General features: G+C 36.4%; 2 protein-coding genes and 1 long non-coding RNA gene across 6 annotated transcripts in view; 2 read left to right on the forward strand and 1 right to left on the reverse strand.

Moving 5' to 3' along the window:
- LOC121368289 lies at positions 1-14,884 on the forward strand. 2 transcript variants are annotated; one of them, XM_041492955.1, is made up of 5 exons: positions 1-256; positions 552-704; positions 2,620-2,679; positions 4,670-4,810; positions 14,386-14,884. In XM_041492955.1, exons 1-5 carry the CDS (start codon positions 97-99, stop codon positions 14,451-14,453), a joined length of 582 nt encoding a protein of 193 aa, XP_041348889.1. In that variant the 5' UTR covers positions 1-96; the 3' UTR covers positions 14,454-14,884. The 2 variants fall into 2 exon arrangements, with proteins under 2 accessions (XP_041348889.1, XP_041348890.1); XM_041492956.1 differs by lacking the exon at positions 2,620-2,679 and having other exon boundaries at positions 5-256.
- LOC121368292 overlaps positions 11,745-26,528 on the reverse strand; it is a 25,713-nt gene continuing 10,929 nt past the window's right edge. The window contains exon 3 of one of the 2 annotated variants that reach the window (XR_005957498.1): positions 11,745-12,315. This is a non-coding gene — a long non-coding RNA (uncharacterized LOC121368292). Of the gene's footprint in view, positions 12,316-24,341; positions 24,406-26,528 lie in introns of those variants that run through there. The other variant, XR_005957499.1, reaches the window with a different exon arrangement.
- LOC121368290 overlaps positions 25,321-26,528 on the forward strand; it is a 3,889-nt gene continuing 2,681 nt past the window's right edge. The window contains exon 1 of one of the 2 annotated variants that reach the window (XM_041492957.1): positions 25,321-25,422. The gene's annotated coding sequence lies outside the window, so the exon portion shown is untranslated. The remainder of the gene's footprint in view (positions 25,423-26,528) is intronic. The other variant, XM_041492958.1, reaches the window with a different exon arrangement.

Below are 26,528 nucleotides of genomic sequence, written 5' to 3' on the forward strand. Positions count from 1 at the left end.
AACGCTGATAATGGGTTTGGTTTTGGACAATACAATGAACCAAAGTCATCAACTTTTGGCCAGCAAAGTAAAGCATTTGATCTTCTAAATTCGAAGATGGCAAAACAAAATTTGCTCTTAAATCAAAAGCATTCAGATGGAAAAAGCCAAAATGCAGCATCCAATACTGGAGGACATTTGTCCAACTCTAAAAGCAATAGCTTTTCGAAATCGTCAAAGAGTTCGAGTGGAAAAAGTGGCGGAAGTTCATTCGGAGGTAATACTTTCCTTTGATTTAAATTAAAGGGGAGGGATTGTAGATTTTACGGTGTATATCCTGCTTCAAATGATGCAAGTGGCAGCTTTTACCCACCTATATTACTATTATCGTCTATGGTATTTTATTTTGTGGCTTACACCCTACATTTGACACCATACCAACATACCTTTGAACCATTAATAATCGATTGGGGAACATGCATCAATAAACATTTCTATTTAACACACAATGCATCATGCAGTGAAGAAATAGATCCAAAGCACAAACTTAGAAAGTCTATGCTCTGTTTCAGTTTTCGACAAAACGGGTTTAACCAATGGTAAGACTGGAACACACCGCGGAGTTGGGTCACGTGGCCGAATTGGTGATATCGGAAACCGTTATGGACATAACCAGATGTTCAACAACTTGGGCAATTTCTTCAGACAACCCGCCAGTAAAGCAGGTAAACCTTTTCAGTATAAATACAATCTAAGAGACTGGTCCAACGGACAACTGTTCAAAACGGTCACCTGTCCTGTTCCAAACGGTCACCTCAACAAAATGGTCACCTCTACAAAACGGCCACCTCTACAAAACGGCAAAATCTATAAACGGTCGATATAATACCTATCAATGCATTTCTTTCTTAGTTTGATATAACTGCAACCTACTCAACGCTTTTTGACCAAAATGAAAAACTGAACTGGCTATATTTGTCACAAGATACCGGCCTCGGTGGCGTCGTAGTTAGGCCATCGGTCTACAGGCTGGTAGGTACTGGGTTCGGATCTCAGTCGAGGCATGGGATTTTTAATCCAGATACCGACTCCAAACCCTGAGTGAGTGGTCCGCAAGGCTCAATGGGTAGGTGTAAACCACTTGCATCGACCAATGATCCATAACTGGTTCAACAAAGGCCATGGTTTGTGCTATCCTGCCTGTGGGAAGCGCAAATAAAAGATCCCTTGCTGCCTGTCGTAAAAGAGTAGCCTATGTGGCGACAGCGGGTTTCCTCTAAAAAAAAAACAGTGACAGAATGACCATATGTTTGACGTCCAATAGCCGATAATAAGATAAAAAATCAATGTGCTCTAGTGGCATCGTTAAATAAAACAAACTTTACTTTTGTCACAAGATATACAATTAGACTGTTAATTTATGTTTTTGTTTTTGTTTGTTTGTTGTTGTTTTTGTTTTTATCCCGGATATGTTGAGTTTATTGATGCATTCTATTGATTGTTGTACCAAAGAGAATTTTAGCAAGGGTCGCATCATGTAACTGGATTGGAGAACGGCATTTCTTAGGGATCAGTCCGGATTCCTTGTAGAATTTGTATAACACTAATAAATGTATAAATGCACATTTAGCATCAAGTGTTTTGCAGATGGCATTACCTGTTGGCGTACTGGCATGTCTGCATCTTTACAAGAATGATTAGATACCTAGAAAATATAGTTTTTTTCATTCTGAATTGTTAGAATTGTTTTTAAGCATGAACTGGTACTAATGCTACTACATGAAACCTAAAACTTAATACATAATAGGGACGGGACGTAGCCCCTTGGTAAAGCGCTCGCTTGATGTGCGGTCGGTCTAGGATCGATCCCCGTCGGTGTGCCCATTGGGCTATTTCTCGTTCCAGCCAGACTAGTATACCAAAGACTGTGATATGTGTACTATCCTGTCTATGGGATGGTGCATATAAAAGATACCTTGCTACTAATGGAAAAATATATCGGGTTTCCTCTCTAAGTCTGTATGTCAAAATTACCTAATGTTTGACACCCAATAGCCGACGATTAATAAATCAATGTACTCTTGTGGTATCGTTAAACAAAAACAAATTTTAACCTTTAACAGTTCAGATATTTCACCTGCATGATCGTCAATAGTCAATAGTTGTGTAGCTTGTATATATAACTCCATGTATACTTATATATTATATCATACATATATTATATCATACATGTACATATAATGTACTATACAAATAACATCTTTGTGTAACCTGGCGTGTGATTCTCGAGTCGTAGTAGTTGATTTGGCGTATACTAAACCCATCATAGGTGTCGGAAGCGGAGAGCCAGGGTGGCACTATTCCCCCCCAGCTGTGAAGAGTATACACCCACCCCCACCCCCACCCCCACCCCCAGGTCAAAGCCGAACTGATATCCAAGTGCATCCGCCCCCACCCTTGTCGCTGGTATCTTCCGACTCCTATATCTGTTTTTACACTGCATGGTTTCCTTGCAAAAATCGTGTAACCTCGGCTTGCTTGAGAATGGTTTCTTTGTTAAGAAACTTCAACTTCTGCATGGCATACGGGAATACTAATTAACGAAACCTCGGCTAATTTCTGTATGGTTTCTTTACACAGGGGCGACCATCAAAGACAAGAACAAATTCAACTTTGGTAGTTTGGATGATTTTATGAACGGTAAACTGCATCGTTTTCTAACAGTCATATTATTAATACGATTGAAAGAAATATGAATTGCAACAGTCAAGTGCTGTTATATATGCAAAGTTATTAAAAATCAATATGTTTTGGGGGGAAAAAACCTCGTTGCAGCCAAGTAAGCTAGTCATCCGAATACACGGATATCTTTTACAAATACCTTTCCCATTAATAGTACAGTACATACTACGAAGTTGTGTATTTTGTCATTTATTCTTCAAAATGATATTTTTTTGTTGTTGTTAAAAATATTCACTAAAACATCGCATAAAACAAGCGAACTGAAAGATAAAAAACATCCAAAATTACAGGTATAAGCACTTATGATAATTTGGAAACAGAGAAATTCGAACTTATGTCTGAGAAACAGGTTTCTGGGACTTTCTAGCAAAATGGAGGCGAGACGTAGCCCAGTGGCAAAAAGAAAGAAATGTTTTATTTAACGACGCACTCAACACATTTTATTTACGGTTATATGGCATCAGACATATGGTTCAGGACCACACAGATTTTGAGAGGAAACCCGCTGTCGCCACTACATGTAGCCCAGTGGTAAAGCGCTCGCTTGATGCGCGGTCGGTCTGAGATCGATCTCCGTCGGTGGGTCCATTGATCTATTTTTCGTTCCAGCCAGTGCACCACGGCTAGTATATCAAAGACCGTGGTATGTGCTATCCTGTCTGTAGGGTGGTGCATATAAAAGATCCCTTGCTACTAATGGAAAAATGAATCGGGTTTCCTCTCTAAGACTTAATGTCGAAATTACCAAATGTTTGACATCCAATAGCCAATGATTAATAAATCAATGTGCTCTAGTGGTGTCGTTAAACAAAACAAACTTCTTTTTCAAGCAAAATAGTTTTATTTTGATGATAATATTGGAGGATTGTTGGTATAAAGTCCTCCTACTGGCTTGGTTGGTAGAACACTGAACTCAGACGGTCGGCGGTTCGAATCACCTCAGTGGAAGTTAATTGGTCTGTTACATTTGGAGCCCATGCAGCGACTTATTTTCTTAACTTATATTCGTGTTTATATTTACTTACGATTAAAACACTATTCAGGACACACAACTATCCGCAACAGAGGTTAATGCTTTAATGTTAGAAAAGAAACCGGCTTTCATCACGTGGGCTACTGTTGATTACTAACAAGAGCTTGTTGTTTACACAGAGTAACAACTGTTGCGTTTAATATACCAAATATGGCAATGATGAAGCAAAGGTCTATTCGAGGAAATCTAGTAAGTTGGAAAACTTGTATCTAATCCATTTGTTTTTCAAAAGCGATATAGGTAGTACAAAACCAAATAACTTCCGGGTGGGTCAAAGTTCGAGGTGCACCGAACGTTTCATAGAGAAGTTAACACCACAAGTCCTGTGATTGGTGATAAATGTGAGTGTGTTGGTTGTAAAAGAAAAGGTTTTATCTGGGCAAAATATGTATGCAATTTTATTTCATCTAGTACCACTGTATCAAGTAGCCTTGTGCTTGAAACATGTATGGGGTACCTGTAAAACAAAGTACTCAAATTTTGTGCTGAACTTGTGTAGCCATAGACGCTACCCGTTATCTCTGAAATTAGCGGCTTCACCCCCTCCCCCAATGTTTTCTGATTCACTTTGAGGGGTGGTAGTGTTTATATCCGTGGCGTTTATGTCGAATTGTACACTGCAGGTATGAGTTTTATAGCCACATGTGTTACTATTGTTGTCTGTGGGATTTGATTTGGTAGTATACAGTAGGTTGGGAAAACTGGTGTTTTTCAAAAGCAATACAATATATTCAGTATTAATTAGTGGTCTGTACTTGAAAACATCGACAAAAACAAGGATGTATTGTAACTTTGTTCCATCTGTATTTGTATTTATAAAACTATATCTCTGGCCGAACATTAGTTTTACATATAATAAGTATGCCATATTTTGTTCCGTTCATATATGTATGGTTTTGATTTTTTTTCAATTAGAGGAATTCCGCCACAACCAAGACGCACTGCAGCCTATATTTAACAGGAACCCTTTCAGTAACCAAGGATACGGCAAACTCTTCCCAAATGAAAACTTTCAACTGGCATCGGCCAATAGAGGAAATGGAAAAAGAAGCAACAGTAAGTACAGTGAAACTTTTTAAAACCGGACCCTCTGTAAACCGCAATTCCCTCAAAACCTGACGTTTTTAGCGGCCTCTTTCTAAATATCTGTATGGAAGAGAACCTCTCTAAACCGGATACCTCTAAAATAAAAACCGGACGTTTTGCTTGGTCCTAAGAGTGTCCGGTTTAGAGGAGATTCATTGTATCTCTATAAAATAAGCCATTTTTAGCTTGAGCTTGGACTTGTTTCACATGCCTCTATACCACTAGGGTCTCAGGTATGTCCAGCCCGGGGTCGGTCTCTGGTATGGCAAGTGGCCCGATCCGGGACAGTCATTTTCAGAACAGCATTTTGTATACAAAAGACAAAAATAAACACAGAATTTATTTACTTGAGAGAAAATCAGTTTTAAAGGACCGTCTGAGCAGCCATATGATCGACTAGACTCCGTACCAACCTTCATTTTTAGGAGATTTTTGTTTTGTTTTGTTATTGTTTTGGCTTGTTTTGTTTTCGTACAGTCTTTTGATGGCTTTTGTGTTTGTTGTTGTATGAAGATTTTAGTTAGTTATTTCACTTTAGCTCGACATAAACAGAAACAGAAAAGGAGAAGTCCTTTGGAAATAATAAAGATGTTCTGTTTTATGTGCAGTTTGTAAAACTCTGAACGATAAAACCGTATTCCAATATCAAAGTCGTATCTCTGCTCAAGACGCACCACGACTGGTATATCAAAGGCCGTGGTCTTTGCTATTCTGTCTGTGGGATGGTGCATAAAAAAGATCCCTTGCTACTAATAGAAAAATGTATCGGGTTTCCTCTCTAAGACTGTGTCAAAATTATTATATGTTTGACATCCAATAGCCGATGTGTGCTCTAGTGGTGTCGTTAAACAAAAACAAACTTTACTCTGCACAAGACAGAGTCGAAAGGATCTTAGGCGACGTTGTGATTGCTTCCAAGATCCACTATCAGGTGCTCGTCCTTAAAAGGACCTCCAATACCCTAGGAGATACGTAACAGACTGCCACTCCCAAGACGACTAGCCCAGAAATCTGAATTGGTCAATATTTAAAGAAAACAGCAATACTCGCCAAAAGTGAAATCGTTGTCTCTCATAGAGTTTGACATTATATTTTAGAACTGTATTAGTTAATCCTATTTAACTTGATATTTGATTATTATTTTGTTAATCTGTCTGTACTGGTTGGAGGTTTTATATGTATATGTATGTAGGTTTTTAAATAATCGATATCATTTAAACCTCCGTGAGCAGACGACATTCTTTATTACGGGTGAACATTGCCGTTTTACATAAGCGTAAGAGACGGGGGGGGGGGGGGGGGGGGGGGGGGGGGGGGGCAACTGCCCCCTAGTGCTGGAGCAAAACCTCAAATTCGGGCAACAACTATAGAGATATTCGAGCAAAATGTGCAAATCAGAGACCTTTTTACAATGATTTTCATTCATTCTACCCTCAAAATTAGCTGTAACCCATGTAAAAATGTGTAGTGATTCATTTGCAACCCTATATAACTGTTTTGCAGTAATGCTAATATGAATAAATATTGTGATCCAAATTCGAGCATTTTCGTTTAATTCGGGCAAAAACCAGCCTGCCCTCCCCCCTTACAAAAATGGGAGCCCGTTCTCCTATGCCGTTTTCTTTATGCTTTGATATTTGTTTTTACAAACTGCGCATATAAATTTAAAAAAAAAAAAAAAAAAAAATGGATGCTGGTACGAAATAAGAATACTTCAACCAGCAGAACGAGCTGCACTGTTTACTGTGGTAAACATGTCTCAAATCTTACAGATATATATAACAAATATTACAACTGCTGATCATCTGCCATGGCGACTTAATTGTCAGCTAGAATGCAAATAGGGTCTATTGGGAAGTCTCTATGGCTAATCTTGTACTATTTCTCCATGTGTTTTACACATTAATGTTGTATACTGAATCTGTTTAATCGGCATCAGAAGATAACATGTCACAACGTTTTCTAAACCTGTGGTGTTTAAAATGTTAGCCTCGTTGGAACTTCAACTGTCATTATTAAGCTAAGGTAACTGTTACTTCTTTTACGTAGTTGTATAGTGTACGTAGATCCATGAAATTGTAACCGTGGCTTGCAAGAATATATGCGACTTTAAATTGTCACAAGAAATCTAGAAGAAGGAAAAAGATTTTCGAATCTTAAAAGCTGTCGTCCACATTAGCATGAGAGGACCAACACGAAATGATATTTTGAATAACGCACACGAGTTTAAGTGAATAAGATTTTATTTTGATATTTATTTTGAAATTTTGAACAACGGACACGAGTTTAAGTGAATAAGATTTTATTTTCTATGTGGTTTTAAACACATTTTTACGTTCAAAGTTCAGAAACCCGGAATCTGGGATTGTTTGACATAACTGTGTGTTTCCACGATAAGTGTCAGTGAAGTTAGCCTCAGTCTAAGCTTGTTGCCAAGGAAACATACCAATTTCCGTTTCAGCACTCGGTTTGATATTTTTGGTTGAGTGTGCTTGCACCGGATAATCAAGTAACTGTAAACTGCAGTACTGTTCTCTGTATGGTGACTTAACAAAAATGTTTGTTTTGTTTAACGATACCACTAGAGCACATTGATTTATTAATCATCGGCTATTGGATGTAAACATTTAGTAATTTTGACGTAGTCTTAGACAGGAAACCCGTTTCATTTTTCCATTGATAGCAAGGGATCTTTTATATGCACTATCTCACAGACATGATGGCACAATACCATATACCTGGGCCTTTGATATACCAGTCGTGGTACACTGGTTGTAACGATAAATAGCCCAATGGGCCTACCGACAGGGATCGATCCTAGACCGAATTTCGAATTTACGTCCCTGCTACCTGGCATGCTTCAACAGTCTTCTGATGGAAGGTAGCATGTCAAAACATTACAAACCCACACACAAACAATCGCTCTGCGCAGCATGTAAAGTCCTACCGAACCAACCTTTCCTGAAGATACCTAGTATATCTGTCAGTACAACTTTCACCTTAATCATTACGTTTTGACAAATTTCTCTCTGTCGTGTTATTTGGTGGACATATATATATTATTTAGGGAAGCACCCGCTGCTTTGCATTCTTTGACCTTCTGGGGGAGTAGTCGGTGGTTCGTCAACGGGACTGAATAATTGCCACCCTTCCTTTAGCAGGACAGTGACGTGATCTAGAACAAATACGTGCACAATGAAATACGATATTTATGTAGTTCACTGTCGTGCTGTTTACCCATTTCACTTGTCATACAGTAATTCCGCTTTACAGCACAACGTATAATTCTGGCAATTTCATGATGAGTTTTATTGTCTGGTGGAAACTTGGCGTCTGCACTGTTTGGCGCTTGAATTGTTTCACTTGCGTGGAATAAGGGATAGGTTGTTTAGTGTACAGTGAGAATAGTCATAATATCACATTATTTCACAATTTTTCCCTAAACTGTAATATATTAATGTTTTTCTTTTTAAAGCTGCAATCTCGAGTGCATATTTTAAATATTTAAGACAAATTTGGTATTCATTTCTCCCCATGACGCGCCATTCTTCAATCTGCGTTTTGTTTTTTAATGTAGATCACAATGACATACACAGTTAGCCACAAAGAAGCACTGCGAACAGGACAGTTGCGAAACAATTTAGTTGTACAGTGTAATAAAAATGGCGCGAAGCTTGTATGTTCATATTCGTTAACATTGAAAAACATATAAATTTTTTAAAACAAATAATAAAGTTTCTTTAAAATTTAGTCGTCTTTGAGTTTTACATTTAAACGATGTTATAAGATGAAGACGTGTGATTGCAGCTTTAAATATATTTTTAAATTTTAATGTTATGAACAGTAATAATGTATTTCCTCGAATATATTATTCCTTTGCGTAAATTAGGCACTTTAAAATAATATAGATTACTATCTCTAACAATTAATTGTACACACTAACAAAAATTAACTTGTTTCATTATTTATTTTTATCTTACTTTAATGTTAAACTCCGTTTTAGTAAATAAAATATATAAATATACCAAATAAATAACATTCTATTACTAATTTTATTAACTAATTAACAAACACAATTTACTAACGAAAATACTAAATTGCTTCTTCCTTTTTATAACTATGATTAATAGTTAAGTGTTGATATGTAATTTATATCTCTCGATATTATATTATTTAATATTTATCAATACTTAGATCTTGATTACCACACGGCTTTAATAGCGTTCCTCGTATAATGCTTTCAACTTGCAATCATTAACACTTTCGCAGCTTGGGTAGTTTCTATCGCAGTGCTGGCGCAATAGCATTTGGCGCTGTAGGCGATCCTTTTGAAAAAAGGTTTCTTTTGTTTAACGACACCAATAGAGCACATCGATTTATTTATCATCGGCTACCGGAAGTCAAATATTTGGTAATTTTAACATATAAGCATAATAAAGTCCAGATTTTAACGTAATGCTATTTGAATGGCGTTGCCATGACGTTAAAGTCTGGACTTTATTAAAATCTAGACTTTAAGGTTTATAAGCACGGAGCATGGTCTTAAAGAAGAAACTTGATAATTTTTTCCATTAGTACAGGAAAGCACATACCACAGCCTTTGGTTTATCATTCGTGGTGCACCGGCTTGTAGGACAAATAGCCCAATCAGGGCCGTACCCTCCGGGGGGCAGGGGGGGCAGCTGCCCCCCCCCCTGAGAATCTTGTCCTTTTTTTTTTTTTTATATATCTCCAGTAATAGCATAGAAATGTTTAATCTTTATAGTATGTTAAAAATTATTTATAAAATTTAGTGCCCCCCCATGGATTTTGGTCAGGGTACGGCTCTGCCAATGGTTCCACCAACGGGCAGCGATCCTTTAGGTTAACCTTTTGACAAGCTAATGTTAAAATGGAACCATCACATTTAATACCCAATGAGTGCTCGCCTGAGGTGCTCGCGTCGCAGGATCAAATTACCTCGGCGTATCCATTCAACTGATTGGGGGGTTTTCGTTCCAACTAGTGCACCACAACTGGTCAAAGGCCGTGGTATGTGCTTTCTGTCTGTGGGAAAGTTTCGTATAAAAGATCCCTTGCATTAGGAAAAATGTAGCGGGTTTCCTCTGAGGACTACATGTCAGAATTACCAAATGTCTGATATTCAATAGCCGATGATTAATTAATCAATGTGCTCTAGTGGTGTCGTTAAACAAAACAAACTTTAACATTAACTTTTAATGATCACCCCAGACTGGATAGCACATGCCATGACTATAGATATACCAGTCGTGGTGCACTGGCTAGTATGACAAATAACCCAATGGACCCACGGACGGGGGTCGATCCTTTAGGTTAACCTTTTGACAAGCTAATGTTAAAATCACATTTAATACCCAAATGTTAGCGCCATGCCTTATCGCCTAAATGCAGCGCCAGCCCTGACTATATATCAAAATTATGAGTAGCTCTAAAATAATTAACAGACAACAAAACCTTCAAGTGTCTTGTTTTTGTTGAAGCGATATTTTGCATATCATCATGCTGTGGCAACCCTTGGCCCTGTTGCGAGCGATGTTCCGCAAAAGCCACTCGCAAATTAAGTAAGTATATATAAAAAAAGAATCATTCTTTAAATGAAAGAAAGAAGCTTTTATATTATACTAACACAACCCATCAAACTGGTATACACTTACACTTAATATTTTCGTGGTGACGTCAATGGTCGAATTTAATTCACTTCCACCACGAAAGGGTTAATTTGTGTTTAAGAAGCAATTCATTTGTGCCTAAACGTAATTTCATTTATTTAATATTGATTATGGTTGAACCGCTTGATTCTTTCTTATTTTAGTTACGTATGAAAAATATGTATTAATTTAGGAAGTTCGTGTAAAACTAAATTTGACCTACTACAAATATCAGTACGATCAGAAACTGTAACACAAGTAAGTATTAAAACAATAAAATGCATTTAATATGGAAGTTTTGGTAGTTACAAAGCATCTGTTAATCAAAAACATAATGTCAACAAACTACCAACTGATAAGATATATAGTTCAGTTATTGTATACCCAACAAAACAAATTGTTGGAGCATTTAACTTTATTATATGCCCGTTTGTAAATCAAGCTTCTGGGTTTTTTAACTTCACACTGCCTGATTTTTTAGTTAACGTCACCATCGATATTTTAAAGTTGCCATTTCGAATATATTTTAATATTTAGCCACCGTATTTCCTCTAATGAGCGCCCAGAAGCTTATTCATTTCAAAATGGTCGCAGACCAGGCGCTTATTGGAGACCCGAACTTTATTTTTGGAAACTGGAAGTGATAAAAAGGAACCCGTCATTTTTCATAAGGGTTTTTTGGGGTGGGTTTTTTTTATTATGCCTGTGAGTAATCAGTTTTCGGCTGCCTTACCCGGCATTTATTGGAGGCCCGGTGCTTATTAGAGGCCCGGCGTTTATTTGGTTGCAAAGTGTTACAGACCCGGCGCTTATTGGAGGCCGGCGCTTATTTGAGGCCCGGTGCTTATTAGAGGAAATACGGTATATTAAAAATTATGATACAGTCTTGGTTTAATCTCATGGCGTACAGGGTACTTGAAATTTCAAAATTTGAAAACATAGGCCACATTTAAAGACACTTTTAATGAACTGTCACCTCGTGGCGGGCAGCCACAGCGGGTATTTACACGTTGGCTTACTGAGTACAGAAACTTTTAAAAATATACTCGTATTGCAGAACTCGTCTGCTACATCGTATTGTCAAATGCATTGGGGAAATACTTTTATTTGGCATTTATTAAGTGTCACGTTTGGTAATTACATATCAAACGGATTTGATTATACCAAATTTTGATGATGTATCATAAATATTACTATTTTAACTTTTTGAAAAAAAAAAAAAATCAAAGTAAATATAATAATAAATGTACAATAAACAGATGTGTTTATGTCTGTTCGGAACACTTCGGAGGATTTACGAATTCTGACGGAAATGAACGGTTGGGGTCGTCTAACAGTGATCCAATGGAAGGAAATATGGCTGCAACTGAGGCAGTTTGAGATGAGATCTTACTGATTCAGTAAAGTAAAAAAAAAAAAATTTAAAAATTAAAAACACAAATAAATATATTTTGTAATCCCTTCATTAAAAAAACAATAAACTAAAACAAACAACAATGTATTAAAACAAAACAAAACAAAAAACCGAAACAAAATAAAATAAAACAAAACATAAATATGACTATGAATATAAACATGAACTGTTCAGCAGTTAAAGTTGGTTCACTCTTTCGGCAACTATCCCGCGAATTTACATTCGTAGTTTTTCTCCTATCCACATTCCTTTCATTTAGTTATGACTCGCTTCTGTCAGTGATTTTTCTAAGAATTTTCATAAGATCCAAGACCATTTCCTTGAATAAATTATGTCATGTTGTTTTTTCCACTATATCACGCAGTTTCTTTGAGGGTTTTTTCTGTAGGTCACTACATAGGATGAAAGAAAGAAAGAAATGTTTTATTTAACGACGCACTCAACACATTTTATTTACGGTTATATGGCGTCAGACAAATGGTTAAGGACCACACAGATTTTGAGAGGAAACCCGCTGTCGCCACTGCATGGGCTACTCTTCCGATTAGCAGCAAGGGATCTTTTATTTGCGCTTCCCACAGGCAGGATAGCACAAACCATGGCCTTTGTTGAACCAGTTATGGATCACTGGTCGGTGCAAGTGGTTTACACCTACCCATTGAGCCTTGCGGAGCACTCACTCAGGGTTTGGAGTCGGTATCTGGATTAAAAATCCCATGCCTCGACTGGGATCCGCACCCAGTACCTACCAGCCTGTAGACCGATGGCCTGCCACGACGCCACCGAGGCCGGTTACATAGGATGAAGACCTGAAGTCATAAATATCATTGTTGTTATGTTGATATTTTCAATAATACTGTTCACTGAAATTTTGTTTAAATGTAATATAATACCAGAAAATCTATAAATATGGATTTATCTAAGTTATTAATGTAATGTAATGTAATGTAATGTAATGTAATGTAATGTAGCGTAATTAAAATAAAAAATATAATATAATATAATATAATATAATATAATATAGTATAATATAAAATACATGATGTAATATAAATGTAATAATATAATATAATGTAATGTAATATAATAATATAATATATGTTCAGTGAAGTGCAGTGCAGTGTGGTGCAGTGCAATGCAAAGCAGAGAGACAACTTTTAAAGTCTCACATTGTGTACATATTAAAGGCATACTGTCACAGACAACTGACCTATTTAATGATGTAACAAAGTATTACCTGAACAAAATAATTTGATTTGTCCCTAAATGTACTTTATTCAACCATCATTATAATTACCATACTCCATGTATTAATTACATTTTACAAAAATAATTGAATTATGGCAATGGTCCATAATTCAAAAACTAAAATTGCTCAGAGGGATGACATAGATTTCACTCCATCATGGTTCAGTTAAGGTGATGTTATAGCTAGATTTGGTTTCCAACAATTAATGTAATTTTTATTTATTATCCATTTTTAGAGAAATAAGGTCCTTAAATCCGTGACAGTATGCCTTTAAGATAAGCATAATAATAAAAATTACACAGCAATGTATAAAAATACAAAAGCCACTCCTTAGGATATATATATAATAGCCATATCCTTATATATATATATATATATATATATATATATATATATATATATATATATATATATCCCGCAATCACTGTATTCATTGACAAGATATGATCAGATGACTAGATAAATCTCTATATTTTTGGTCACTGACCAAAAATATAGGTCACGTAACATAAGCCCGACTCGACTCGAGTATTTCAGACTAGATTTTCAATAAACATACTATTTAAATGATTTGTTTTAGTACAGTAAATACAATAACTTTAAGTTTTGAGTACCAAACTTGTATATTTATTTATGAATTAGAGTTTAGAAACGCTTTTTCAGGGAATAACTGGTTACTGTCTTAAGATATCGGCTTTATCCTGCGAAGTTTAGAATGGCATTTGCAAGTTATTTCTTTTAACCTGCAATCCCACAGGAATCCCTATTTTGATCACCCATATGGTCTACAGTAAACGGTTACATAAATATTGTATTTTCCAAAGCTATCTTTATGGCATAGGTCATAATAATACATTGAAAACTGTTATGGCACACTGTGACGTCACAGTAGTTACTAAAGTCTTACTATTAGTAGCTGCAAGCTTTCGACACTCGCGGCTATGATAATATTGACACCATCCAGCGTTACTGTAATTGACATAGCTGAATGTTATTAACATCCATTGATAAGCCATTGCAATTATATTTAACTCGTTATGTTTTGTTAAACTCGTCCAATGGCGTATTAAGATTGAATTTGATTGATATATGTTTTAATGAGTATTCACAGCTGAAAGCTCGCAATGACATGATCGGATTTTTGTGTAACAAATTTCGATCAAAATGACAGCTGTTTTACAATTCCATTGAAATTATTATTCTTATTTTTCAGGTAATTCCATTCCACACAGTGCCGGTAACCTTCACACAGAATATGGACGATTCTTCGATTTCGTTTGAGATAATATAAAATAAAAACAACTCACCCAAAAGCTACACATCTCTGTATGGTGTGTTATATTAATATACCACAATCACAGGGTACATAAAATGTCCACCAGTGCATTACGTATTAAACATTACATCCAATACCAGTCCTGTAATCTATTAATTATGTAGCTTTAATTGTTACTTTTATATTCTCTAGGTTATGTGTTTATTTCTTTTCGGATTTTTTTTTTTTTTTAATTTACACTTCTTGTAATTTTCTTGTGGTTTTGCGTTGAACTTTTTATCTTACAACAATATATCTTTTTTATTACCCGTTTTTTGTTTCTTTCTTTTTTGTAATTTGTATTTAACAGAAAACAATCTGTCCTGTATTTAATTTTAATTTGTGTGTACTTTTGTAATGCGGAAGAAAAAAATTTCAAATAAAGTGCTGTATATTTTATTTGCATTTGTTTTAATTTGTTACGAACGAAACGTGTGATAACATAGTGGGAACAGGACAAGAAAGGTTTCAATAATGACATTCCACGGCATAATTTCACAAAATATCGTAAGCCTAATTTTGCTCGTAAACGTAATTTACAACTAAACTACAATTCGTATTGCTGCTAACAGTACAACTAATATAGTTTGACGTACACATATTTCTTTTTCTTTTTTTTCGTCCTTAAAATGCACCATCTTCCTCAATGATGTAATTTTCTACGTGAAATAGATGCGAAACACGTGTAAACGTATGACCGCTACAACTGCTAGTCGCAGACGTAAACTTGCCATGTTTTCTAAAATGGGGACCCAGGGCCCCGTTCCACGAAGCGATCTTAGCCCTAAGATCAACTTAAGTCCATAGGGTAGTTATGCGCTTAAGGTAATCTTAGGGCTAAGATCGCTTCGTGGAACGGGGCCCAGGACATTAATACTAACAATGCGATTGAGAAAACTCGCTGTAACCGCACATACTATTTTTATATTTTGTGAGTGAGGAAACCGCTGAAATCACATAACCTGCTCTTTCTATAGTGTGAGTGAGCAAACCGTTGGAATCACACAACCTGCTCTTTCTATATTGCGAATGAGCAAACCTGCTCTTTTTATATATTGTGAATGAGCAAACCGCTGGAATCACACAACCTGCTCTTTCTATATTGTGAGTGAGCAAACCGCTGGAATCACACAACCTGCTCTTTCTATAGTGTGAGTGAGTAAACTACTGGAATCACACAACCTGCTCTTTCTATATTGTGAGTGAGCAGACCGCCGGAATTACACAACTTGCTCTTTCTATATTGTGAGTGAACAGACTGCTGGAATCACACCTGCTCTTTCTATAGTGTGAGTGAGCAAACTGCTGGAATCACACAACCTGCTCTTTCTATATTGCGAGTGAGCAGACCGTTAGAACCACACAACCTGCTCTTTCTATATTGTGAGTGAGCAAACCACTGGAAACACACAATCTGCTCTTTCTATATTGCGAGTGAGCAAGCCGCTGGGACCACACAACCTGCTCTTTCTATATTGCGTGTGAGCAGACAGCTGGAACCACGCAACCTGCTCTTTCTATATTGCGAGTGAGCAGACAACTGGAACCACGCAACCTGGTATTTCTATATTGCGAGTGAGCACACAGCTGGAACCACACAACCTGTTCTTTCTATATTGCGAGTGAGCAGACAGCTGGAACCACACAACCTGCTCTTTCTATATTGCGAGTGAGCACACAGCTGGAACCACACAACCTGGTCTTTCTATATTGCGAGAGAGCAAACAGCTGGAACCACACAACCTACTCTTTCTATATTGCGAGTGAGCAGACAGCTGGAACCACACAACCTGCTCTTTCCATATTGCGAGTGAGCAGACAGCTGGAACCACGCAATCTGGTATTTCTATATTGCGAGTGAGCACACAGCTAGAACCACACAACCTGGTCTTTCTATATTGCGAGTGAGCAAACAGCTGGAATCACACAACCTACTTCTTCTATATTGCGGGTAAACACGCCGATGGAATCACACAACCTACTTCTTCTATATTGCGAGTGAGCAAACAGCTGGAATCACACAACCTGCTTTTTCTATATTGCGGGTGAGCAGACTGCTGGAATCACACAAACTGCTCTTTCTATATTGCGAGTGAGCAAACAGCTGGAATCACACAACCTGCTTTTTCTATATTGCGGGTGAGCAGACCGCTGGAACCACACAACCTGCTGTTTCTGTATAGTGAGTGCGCAAACCTCTAGAACCATACAACCTGCATTTTTATATTATGTGACAGCGGAAAGGCACTGGCAAACTGTAAGCAGAGATATATTTTAGAGATAAATTATTCCGGCTGTAGTGTAATTTAATTTTTTGTTGCAGTCAAAATTAATAGGTCCCGATTATTTTCCTTAATTCGAACAATAGGTTTAGGATTGAAATTAATGTCAGGGTTGGGGATAGTTTTAGACTTAGAAAACTATTTTGATAACCTTAGATTCATGGATATACTGTATGAGAGAACACATTTCCAAATGAACTCAATATACCATGATACAATCACACAAGCTATTCTTTGATTCGGTTTTCAAACTTTCGGTAACAATGCAATCTAATTTCTATTTGTGCCTGGAGAAGCTCACTGTAATCAAACTAGCTACTGTGCTTTTTATTTCATAAATTTGGAATCAAGCTGCAGCCTCATACACTATTTATTAGCTTTAAGAATGCTTATATTAACATGTTTCACAGACAGGATAGCACATTCCACAGGTTTTAATACACGATGTGTAGATGTATGTTGAGTAAGATTGATCCTAGTGCACCTCGGTAGCAAAGTAGAACTTGCAACAACAACAACAGTGTTAAATATATATATATATATATATATATATTATAAAACTGCTCGTAAACGTGTACCCTTATAAGATCTATAATAGGTTGGCAGCGAAATTGTTCTCTTGGTACAGTATGGGCGTTTCTATTTGTATGTGCGTGTGCGTATATAAATATGTAGGATTTTTTTTTAAATTGGGGGGGGGGGGGGGGGGGGCAGCTGAGTAGTTAATCGTCTAAAACGAGAACGGTTAAGAAGAGAATTTTCTTTAAGTTTCTATAATTTTTTCCGGATTTTTTCGGGGGGAAGGTGGGGGGGGGGGGCAACTGCTACGGCCCTGTATATGCAGGTACTTGGGCACAGACGTATGTATACATGTTTGTTTATGAACTAGTGTTTATGTATGCGTGTTTGTTTAGTGCACACGTGTGTGCGTAAATGTGTTTTGAATGTGCTATGTGTGCTGGTGTACCGGTATGTGCTTTGTGCGTGTATTGGTGTGTTTATGTTTGTATGTATATGCGCGCTCGTGTGTGTGTGCGTGCGTGCGTGAGTGAGTCAGTGTGTGTGTGTGTGTGTACAATACTGTATACATTTCTTATCGCCTGGCGTCTGTTGCCCTGCGTCGTAAAACAAAGCATCAACTCAAATCAAGTCCATTGGTTAAATTACGTGCACATTCAGAACAAGCAGCTGTTATAGCGCACGCCTGTCTTGGACGTAGGGCCTGATCACTGCCAGCTCCTTCGTTCGAGACAGGACAGGTTTTGGGGAGGGAAAAGGAGAGAGTTGCATACACTGGGGAGTAGTCCGAACGAGGGTCGGGACTGGGCGAAGAGGTAATTGATGATGTAGAGTTTGCAATATTTTCTGAGGAATTAAGCCAAAGGTAAAGTGCGCAGCCGCATTTTAAAAAAAATTCTCAATTTCGACGGTTCGGTCGTAAGGAATATACCGGGTTGGTATTCAGAGTGGATCCGTTTACGTTTGTCCAATCCATTCATGCGTGTGTGTGGGGTGCCATTGTGTATTTATGGGGGCAGGGTTAATTCATCATTATACCATAACGCGTTCGGTTTGAAATGCCATTTAGCGGTGGGTGTTAAATGCACGATAAACTACCTTCAATCTGACGTCAGATGATGTTTATCTCCCAATTATACGACTTCTGCTTGACATGTTTATATATTAATTGCTGGGCCATTATTGGGTTTCGGATACATTGTTATCATTAGTCAATTTGCATAATTTATTTTTCATGTTTTTTTGTGGTTTTTAGGGGGGGGGGGGGGGGTTCACGCACATAGCTATCCGGGAGAATCCCAGTTTACTAACTGCACTGATGCGTGGATAATCGGGGTGAACACACCTTGAATACTGGGTATGTTTACCATGATTATTTTTAGTGTGGCAGATATATTGCACAGGTTGGAGTATCCCAGTGTGCCAAATGCACCAGGCATCTAAAACTTGTCTTAGGTAGAAGACCACAGTTATTTGTGAATCTTCAGCTGAGATGCCCCTGTCATCCTAAATGCCCACCTATTTTTTTTTTAAATAGAGAAATATACAGGTATTTTTATTCTCAAGGAAATTACTAATAGCGTCATAATTATAAAGAGGACTTATTTTAAATATTTCTAGTTAAAAAAATTTTACATTCCAAAATGTGTCCCCAAAATGCATGAGTTTGTATGGATTATTGACAATGTTCACACCCATACAAACCACAACCAAGCGGGAGTTGGCGGATATGGCGCATATATTTATGGAAACTTTACTTATCAAACCTTACAAAAATCATCATTTGAATAAAGGTTTAGCTATTCATTGTTTCACACAATCAGCTTGTTTAAAAAAACCTTTTGCTACAAGAAAAACCCGGTGCATGAATACCCAGCCTCAATATAGTTAGACCATTTGCACTCCTGACACTCTACGTTTATCTTCCATCTAGGAGTCTCAATAGATATTCAATATCAACAGTCAAACAGTCGAAAATATTCAACATCAACAATTAAAGGATGGTGCACAACCCAAAAACATTTAACATTAACAATCAAAGGATGGTTCACATCTCAAAAACATTCAACGTCAACAATTAAAGGATGGTGCACGACCTAAACACATTTAACATTAACAATCAAAGGATGGTTCACATCTCAAAAACATTCAACATCAACAATTAAAGGATGGTGCACAACCCAAACACATTTAACATTAATAATCAAAGGATGGTGTGCACGTAGAAAAATAATCTATGTAATTAAGCAAACGATGAGGTGCACTCCATAAACATTCAACATCAACTAAAAGATTCAACAATCAAAGGATAGTGTGCACTCCACTCCAACCCCCGAAATATATGCAATATCAATTAATTAAAAAAGAATTGTCCGCAACAACAGAACATATTCAATATCAATAAGCAAAAGACTGCGCACCCAAAAAACATTCAACATCAACAATCAAAGGATGGTGCACACCCTGAAAAAATCCCATCCAATATCAATCAGCAAACGATGGAGTGCACTCCATAAACATTCAACAATTAAAGGATGGTAAACATCCATAAATCATCCAACATTAACAATCAAAGGATGGTATGCACCCACAAAAACTACTGAGTATGAATAAATAAACGATGGGGTGCACTCCATAAACATTCATTATCAACAATCAAAGGATGGTGAGCACCCACAAATATATGCAATATCGAGTAATTGAACATGAATGCTCCCCACCAACAGAAAATATTCAATATCAAGTTGCATACACAAATGCAAATCTAACAATTTACATGATTAAAGACATGGATATTGTCTGTTATTTGCTAAAATTGCAAGTTGATATCTCCAGTAGTTTTTACAAAATCAAAATTAGATATCGAAAATCGCAGTTCCGGAACTCCCCCGCATCATGTCACTGAGTGCACTGAAGTGGCACCTGTCAATCAAGTGTCGTTTGGGAATGTCGTCTGGCTGGGGTGTAAATAGACAAAAGTAGTGGGTCTGGAAAAAAATATTTTAGCCATTTTAGTCTTGGTTTTCATCACATCACATCCAAGATGGTGCTCCTGAGTTCGGATAAGGACTTAATTGCGACTTGTTTCATTAAGAAAGGTTGGCGTGGTACAAGAATCATAAATGAATTTCCCGGAAAGAAGTAGGATATATCATCAGTAAACAGATTGATAAAAAAGATTGAAAGTATAGGATCAACTGAGAGGAAAGTGGGAAGTGGCCGACCTAAAACAGCATGTACACAAAAGAATGTTCAACATGTGGAAGAAGCTATCTACTCCAAGGAGGACAATCCAAAAACCCACAGGTCACAGAGACAAATTGCGTCAGTTCGGAGAATAACAAAAGAGCTGGAATTGAAATCTTATAAAAGGATACGAGTTTCACGGCGAGACGAGAAAGAGGAAAACGAGGTGCAAAAACCTAAATGATAAATATTCCACAAAAGACGTTGAGAAAATGGTTTTCACGGACGAGAAGGACTTCACTGTTGAGATTGCTCGCAATCGCCAGAATGATCGAGTGAGAAGGATTTGTGTAAAATCTACTGGATATATCAACTTTACATTTTAGCCAATAACGGACAACACCCATGTCTTTAACTATGTAAATGTTTTGAAAGTTTCAAAATGTGTTTTTTGATATATGAGGTGTTAAATTTCAGTGTGGTTGTTTTTTTTTTTTTTTTTTTGGCCTGCCCGAAAGATATATATATATATATATATATATATATATATATATATATATATATATATATATATATATATATATACACATGTATATATATATATACATGTATATTAAAAACAGAATTAAAATTTATCTACACGCGGGGGTCCTTCCATAACTGACTGTATGTAACGTTTTTTGCTTGCATAAAATTCCGTGTGTACATTTGTCCAGTTTAAGTACTATTTATGGATAGTCCTACCCACTTCCATAAGCGTACGAGACAGGGAGCAAAACTTCAAATTCGCGCAAAAATTATATAAATTCAGGCAAAATGTGCTAACCTGAGACGATTTTATCATGCATTTCTATCATTCTACCCTCAGAAGTAGCTGTAATCCATATGAAAATGCGTAGAGATTAGTTATGCTAATATGAATAAATATTCTTACCCAGATTCGGGCATTTTTATTTAATTCGGGCAAAAGCCAGTCTGCTCCCATACAAAATTGGGAGCCCGTATGCCTATACCATCTGCAATAATACTAGATAACCAATCGATCCCCTGAAACTGCAGTGAAGTGTGTGCATTAGGGATGTTAAAAATACCGTGATTTTTGTATGAACGTTAATGAAAGTTAATTTAATATATTATCTACATCAAATAAATACATTTAAAAAATAAGGCCAGACACAATTAATTTCTGGTCTCTGGTCAGCGCGCGCGTCGATTTTGACCCTCGGGCGTCAAAAAAAAACATTTTTTAATTTCCCGCGGTATAACAAGATTTTTGCCGGGCTTTTTTTGCTATGATGTAAACCCGCATTTGGAGCCAAAATGCCATCGGGCATGAAGTAGGACGTGTATTCCGATTTCAATTTAAATATGCCCCTTATTTCGGTATAAAATATACCCACCTTTTTTGTGCAATCCATGGTTTAAAAAAAATTGAAAATAAAAAGCCGCATCGCCGGATCAATTCTGGAACTCTGATTAGAGACCGACTTTTTTTTCTTTTCTTTTTCTTTTTTTTTTTGGGGGGGTGGGGGGGTGGAGGCGCCTAACTAAAAATTTAATTTGTTGTTCTGGCTTACTGATACTACTTAGTGGTGAATATTTCTTTTAATAATTCGATAGAAAGAAGTGCAAGAAGTCCTTTAAATTATGAAACTTTGACTACAACTACCATTATTATATCTCACGCAGTTTGCTCCAAGACAAATATTTTTAGCTAAAAGGCAATGGGTTTTTTTGTTTGAAAATGTCCGAGGAAATCTCATAAAATACATAATGTACACTTTTAAATGAATGAATGAATGAATGAATGTTTAACGACACCTCAGCACGAAATATACATCGGCTATTGGGTGTCAAACTATGGTAATGCTAATAAATAAAGTGACGATCAACATCAATATAAAATTCAAGACTTAAACAAAAACAGTGTAAAGAACTGTGCAAAAACACAAATATCACAGAATTTCACGGATACTGAATTTTACTAAAAACTTCATTGTTGTGCTGTATTGGCCATTCTCAAAGAGAATGTTACACCCCTGCACCACGGTGAGGTTACAGCACACGCAGGGGACTCTTAAATAACCCGGAGAATAAATAACTGTTGTAATAATCGCTTAAGACATTAACAATATTAATATGTCCATACGAGTCGGAAAATACCAGCAACGGGGGTGGGAGTTAGGGACAGTTGTTAATTTGCTTTTCAACCGAGGAAAACGTTGACCTTTGTTTTGTTTAACGTGTGTGTATGTGTGTGTGTGTGTGTGTGTGTGTGTGTGTGTGTGTGTGTGTGTGTGTGTGTGTGTGTTTATATATATATATATATATATATATATATGTGTGTGTGTGTGTGTGTATATATGTGTGTGTGTGTGTGTGTGTGTGTGTGTGTGTGTGTGTGTATATATATATATATATATATATATATATATATATATATGTGTGTGTGTGTGTGTGTGTGTGTGTATATATATATATGTGTGTGTGTGTGTGTGTGTGTATATATATATATATGTGTGTGTGTGTGTATATATATGTGTGTGTGTGTGTGTGTGTGTGTATATATATATATATATATATATATATATATATATATATATATATACAAATGTAAATATCTCATATGTAATATCATTCCTTGTGTAGAATAACGGACTTTCAAAAACACAGATTTTCATGTTTGTTGTCTCCGGGTAAGTGGTAAACAACCTCTAAAAGTCTGAAATTCCATTTTCACTGTAGTAGTATTTTGTAAATGCCCGAAAAAGAAACATAAAATAGGTTTAAATTGTTTATTTCCTCCTGAAAACTTCGAATCATGTTCACCATATTTTCGAATTTATGAATGTATATTTGCATATGTGCATTAGAGATACTAATAAAATGTTGCTATATATTAAATATCGGTGAAAACAAATGTTTATATCCAAAGATAAAGATATTTATTATGAATAAACATGCCTTTTGTCAATTATTATCATGAAACATACAGTCAAACCTGCTTTGGCGGCCACCTCTATAAGATGGAGACATGTCTATGACGGCCACTTCCAGGTCCCCCCAACTCAATTTACAGTATATTTTACCTCTATATTACAACCACCTGCTAAACGCGGTCAGCGGCCACTTTTTTTTAACCAAAAAGGGTAAATGGACCTGTCTATGGTGGCCAAAAAAAATACAATTGGAAACCTGGCTGTAAAATTCAGTGACAGATTTCTTTGTTCTTTTTGTCACTTTGTTTCTTCATCTTTATTACATAGGCGTGCATAAACACGTACGGTAGATGTTTAGATGTTTAGTGAATTAAACTTTGTTAGTTTTAATATGTGAGCAATATCTTAATCTTCTAAATACTGAAGTTAACAAAGCTCGGAAAACATAAAGTGAGTGTTTGCTTAGATGTACTTAGCGGCAGACGGTAGATCAGTGAAGTTAGTGGTGTGTGCTACTACTCCTAATTACCCTTATCCAATAACATCGGTGTCCCCAAAAACAACCGGAGTTAAACATGTCAACTCTCGAAGTTATTAAATATAGCTACATATGTCATTTTCGGCGTTAGTTTCTAGAATGCCTCCGAAAGTTCGTAAGCCAGTTGCCTTAACGTTGCAACAGAGGACAGATGTTATTAAAAAAATCAGAGAAAGATAAACTCAGTGCTAGAAAACATGCAGAACAATTTGCAGTGGGTAGAACTCAAAGTGATGGAATTCTGAACAGAAAAGTAGATGTGTTGGCAGATTATGAAACCAGCAACCATCTGATAAAAAGAGACAGAGAAGAGTCATGGGCAACGATGATATAAACATACTTCAATGATGTAACAGCTCGTAGAATAAATGCCAATGGTCCGTTGATTAAGGAGAAGGCATTAGAATTTGCTGCGGATTTGCGTGTAGACAATTTCAAAGCGTTAAATGGCTGGCTGGAACCATTCAGGCGTAGACACAACATTGTTGTAGGTACATTGAGCGGCGAGAGAGGTGATGTAAGTGACACGGCGGTTGAGGATTGGAAAACCAAATTGCCAGTAATGTGTCAGGAAAATAAAGATTAAATGTTGATCAGTAACTATGGTGCTTCATAATTTAAATTATGTTCTTTGACATTTTGTTTTTATTATATAATAAAAATTGGTGTTTGTTTTGGTTATTATTGTTATTAGTAGTAGTAGTAGTAGTAGTAGTAGTAGTAGTAGTAGTAGTAGTAGTGGTAGTGGTAGTAGTAGTAGTAGTATTTAAATGTTACATCTTATGCTACCTCTATATGACGGCCACCTGCCTATGACGGCCATTTTTCAGTGGCCACATGAGTGGCCGCCATAGACAGGTTGGACTGTATACAAAATGAAATCAAAATTCATATAATTTAGTATATTATGAGTTTTAATAATCATCAGTTAACTCTAAATTACACTCACATTTATTTTTACTGCCAATAACAAACACTAGGGGGTTTTAATTGCTCTGTGTCAGGGGCAGGACGAAGCCCAGTGGTAAAGCGCTCGCTTGACGCGCGGTCGGTTTGGGATCGATCCCCGTCGGTGGGCCTATTGGGCTATTTCTCGTTCTACCCAGTGCACCACGACTTGTATATCAAAGGCTGTGGTATGTGTTATCCTGTCTGTGGAATGGTGCATATAAAAGATCCCTTGCTACTAATAGAAAAATGTAGCGGGTTTCCTCTCTAAGACTATATGATAAAATTCTCGAATGTTTCACATCCAATAATAGTCAATGTGCTCTAGTTGTGTCGTTAAACAAAAACTAATTTTGCTCTGTGTCATGTTCGGAACGTTACTAAAAATAAAATAATTGCTCTGAATAAGCGCATTTTTTCTGGAACGAGCTTTCTATTCACGGATTGATCGATAGTCTCTTGCGTTCAGTCCAGACTGCAGCTCGGGAGATCAGAAGCCAGAATACTATCAGAATACTATTCGGTGCGTAAAATTCTTGTTTTGTGCGAAATAGCAATCGTATCATTGTACGTGTTATCATTATTTAAATATTTTAAACTATACATTTTTCTAAAAGCATCTTTTCCGGGGGTTTTAAGCATCCTAATTAATAAATCTAATGAAAGATAGGACTACCACAGTCTGTGTAGTATATTTCTCAATGTCAATGCCGCCAAAGTCAAATCTTCGTCTAAATTATTTTCTACCTTTAGTTTTGTTTTGGGGTTTTTATGAGCCAGTACATGTTATTGCTGAAAAAAATATGTACAGTAAATTGCCGAAAGTTTAAATTTGAAATCGGAAACTGAATAGCTACATGGGAAAAAACGTCGTTGACCTATAAATTTAGCGTTGAAATAGGTCGCAGATTTTTGTCAATATAAATAAAACTAAAATTAATTGTAATCCATGTAAAAATGCGTAGTGATTCGTTTGTAACAATATATAGCTGTATTATAGCAGTAATGCTAATAGGAAACAAACGTTGTTATCCAGATTCAAGCATTTTTGTTTAATCTGGGCAACAATTAGCCTGCCCCTTACAAAAATGGGAACCCGTACGCCTTTGTAAATAAATGCATGGAATATAAAGAAAAAATATTTAGTGGCTGACAAATACTTTTTTTTATTTTAAGTAGACAAATGTATTTAATAGCATTTTTATATATTTACAAAATAAATACTATTAATAAATCTTTTATAAAATTAAAAAAAATAAAATTCTGGTTTTATTTCTTTGCTTGTTGTTAATTTAAATAGAAGCGTTTTAGATTTTTACCTGTGAATAGAAAAAAAACATGTGCATAAAACAGTGACCTTTCTATTGATTTGTAGCAAGTGTTTCTGATTTAATTAAGTATTATATATATCCATAGTATATGTACTAGTAATAATTCGATATTGTATCAGTCTAGCAGGTATAAGGTTATTTTGGCAAGACAAAAGCCATATAATACATTGCAATACTTTCAAAAGCGACAACTAGTACTTCAATGTCACCGTATACTCATTCTTTGTAGTAGATTTAGTCCCGCGCAACCAAGCGAAACACTATTTCCCAAGGTCGCCAAGATATATGCCTGTCCAAG

Source organism: Gigantopelta aegis, chromosome 3 (genome assembly GCF_016097555.1).
Source record: "Gigantopelta aegis isolate Gae_Host chromosome 3, Gae_host_genome, whole genome shotgun sequence".
In the NCBI taxonomy this organism is placed as follows: domain Eukaryota; kingdom Metazoa; phylum Mollusca; class Gastropoda; order Neomphalida; family Peltospiridae; genus Gigantopelta; species Gigantopelta aegis.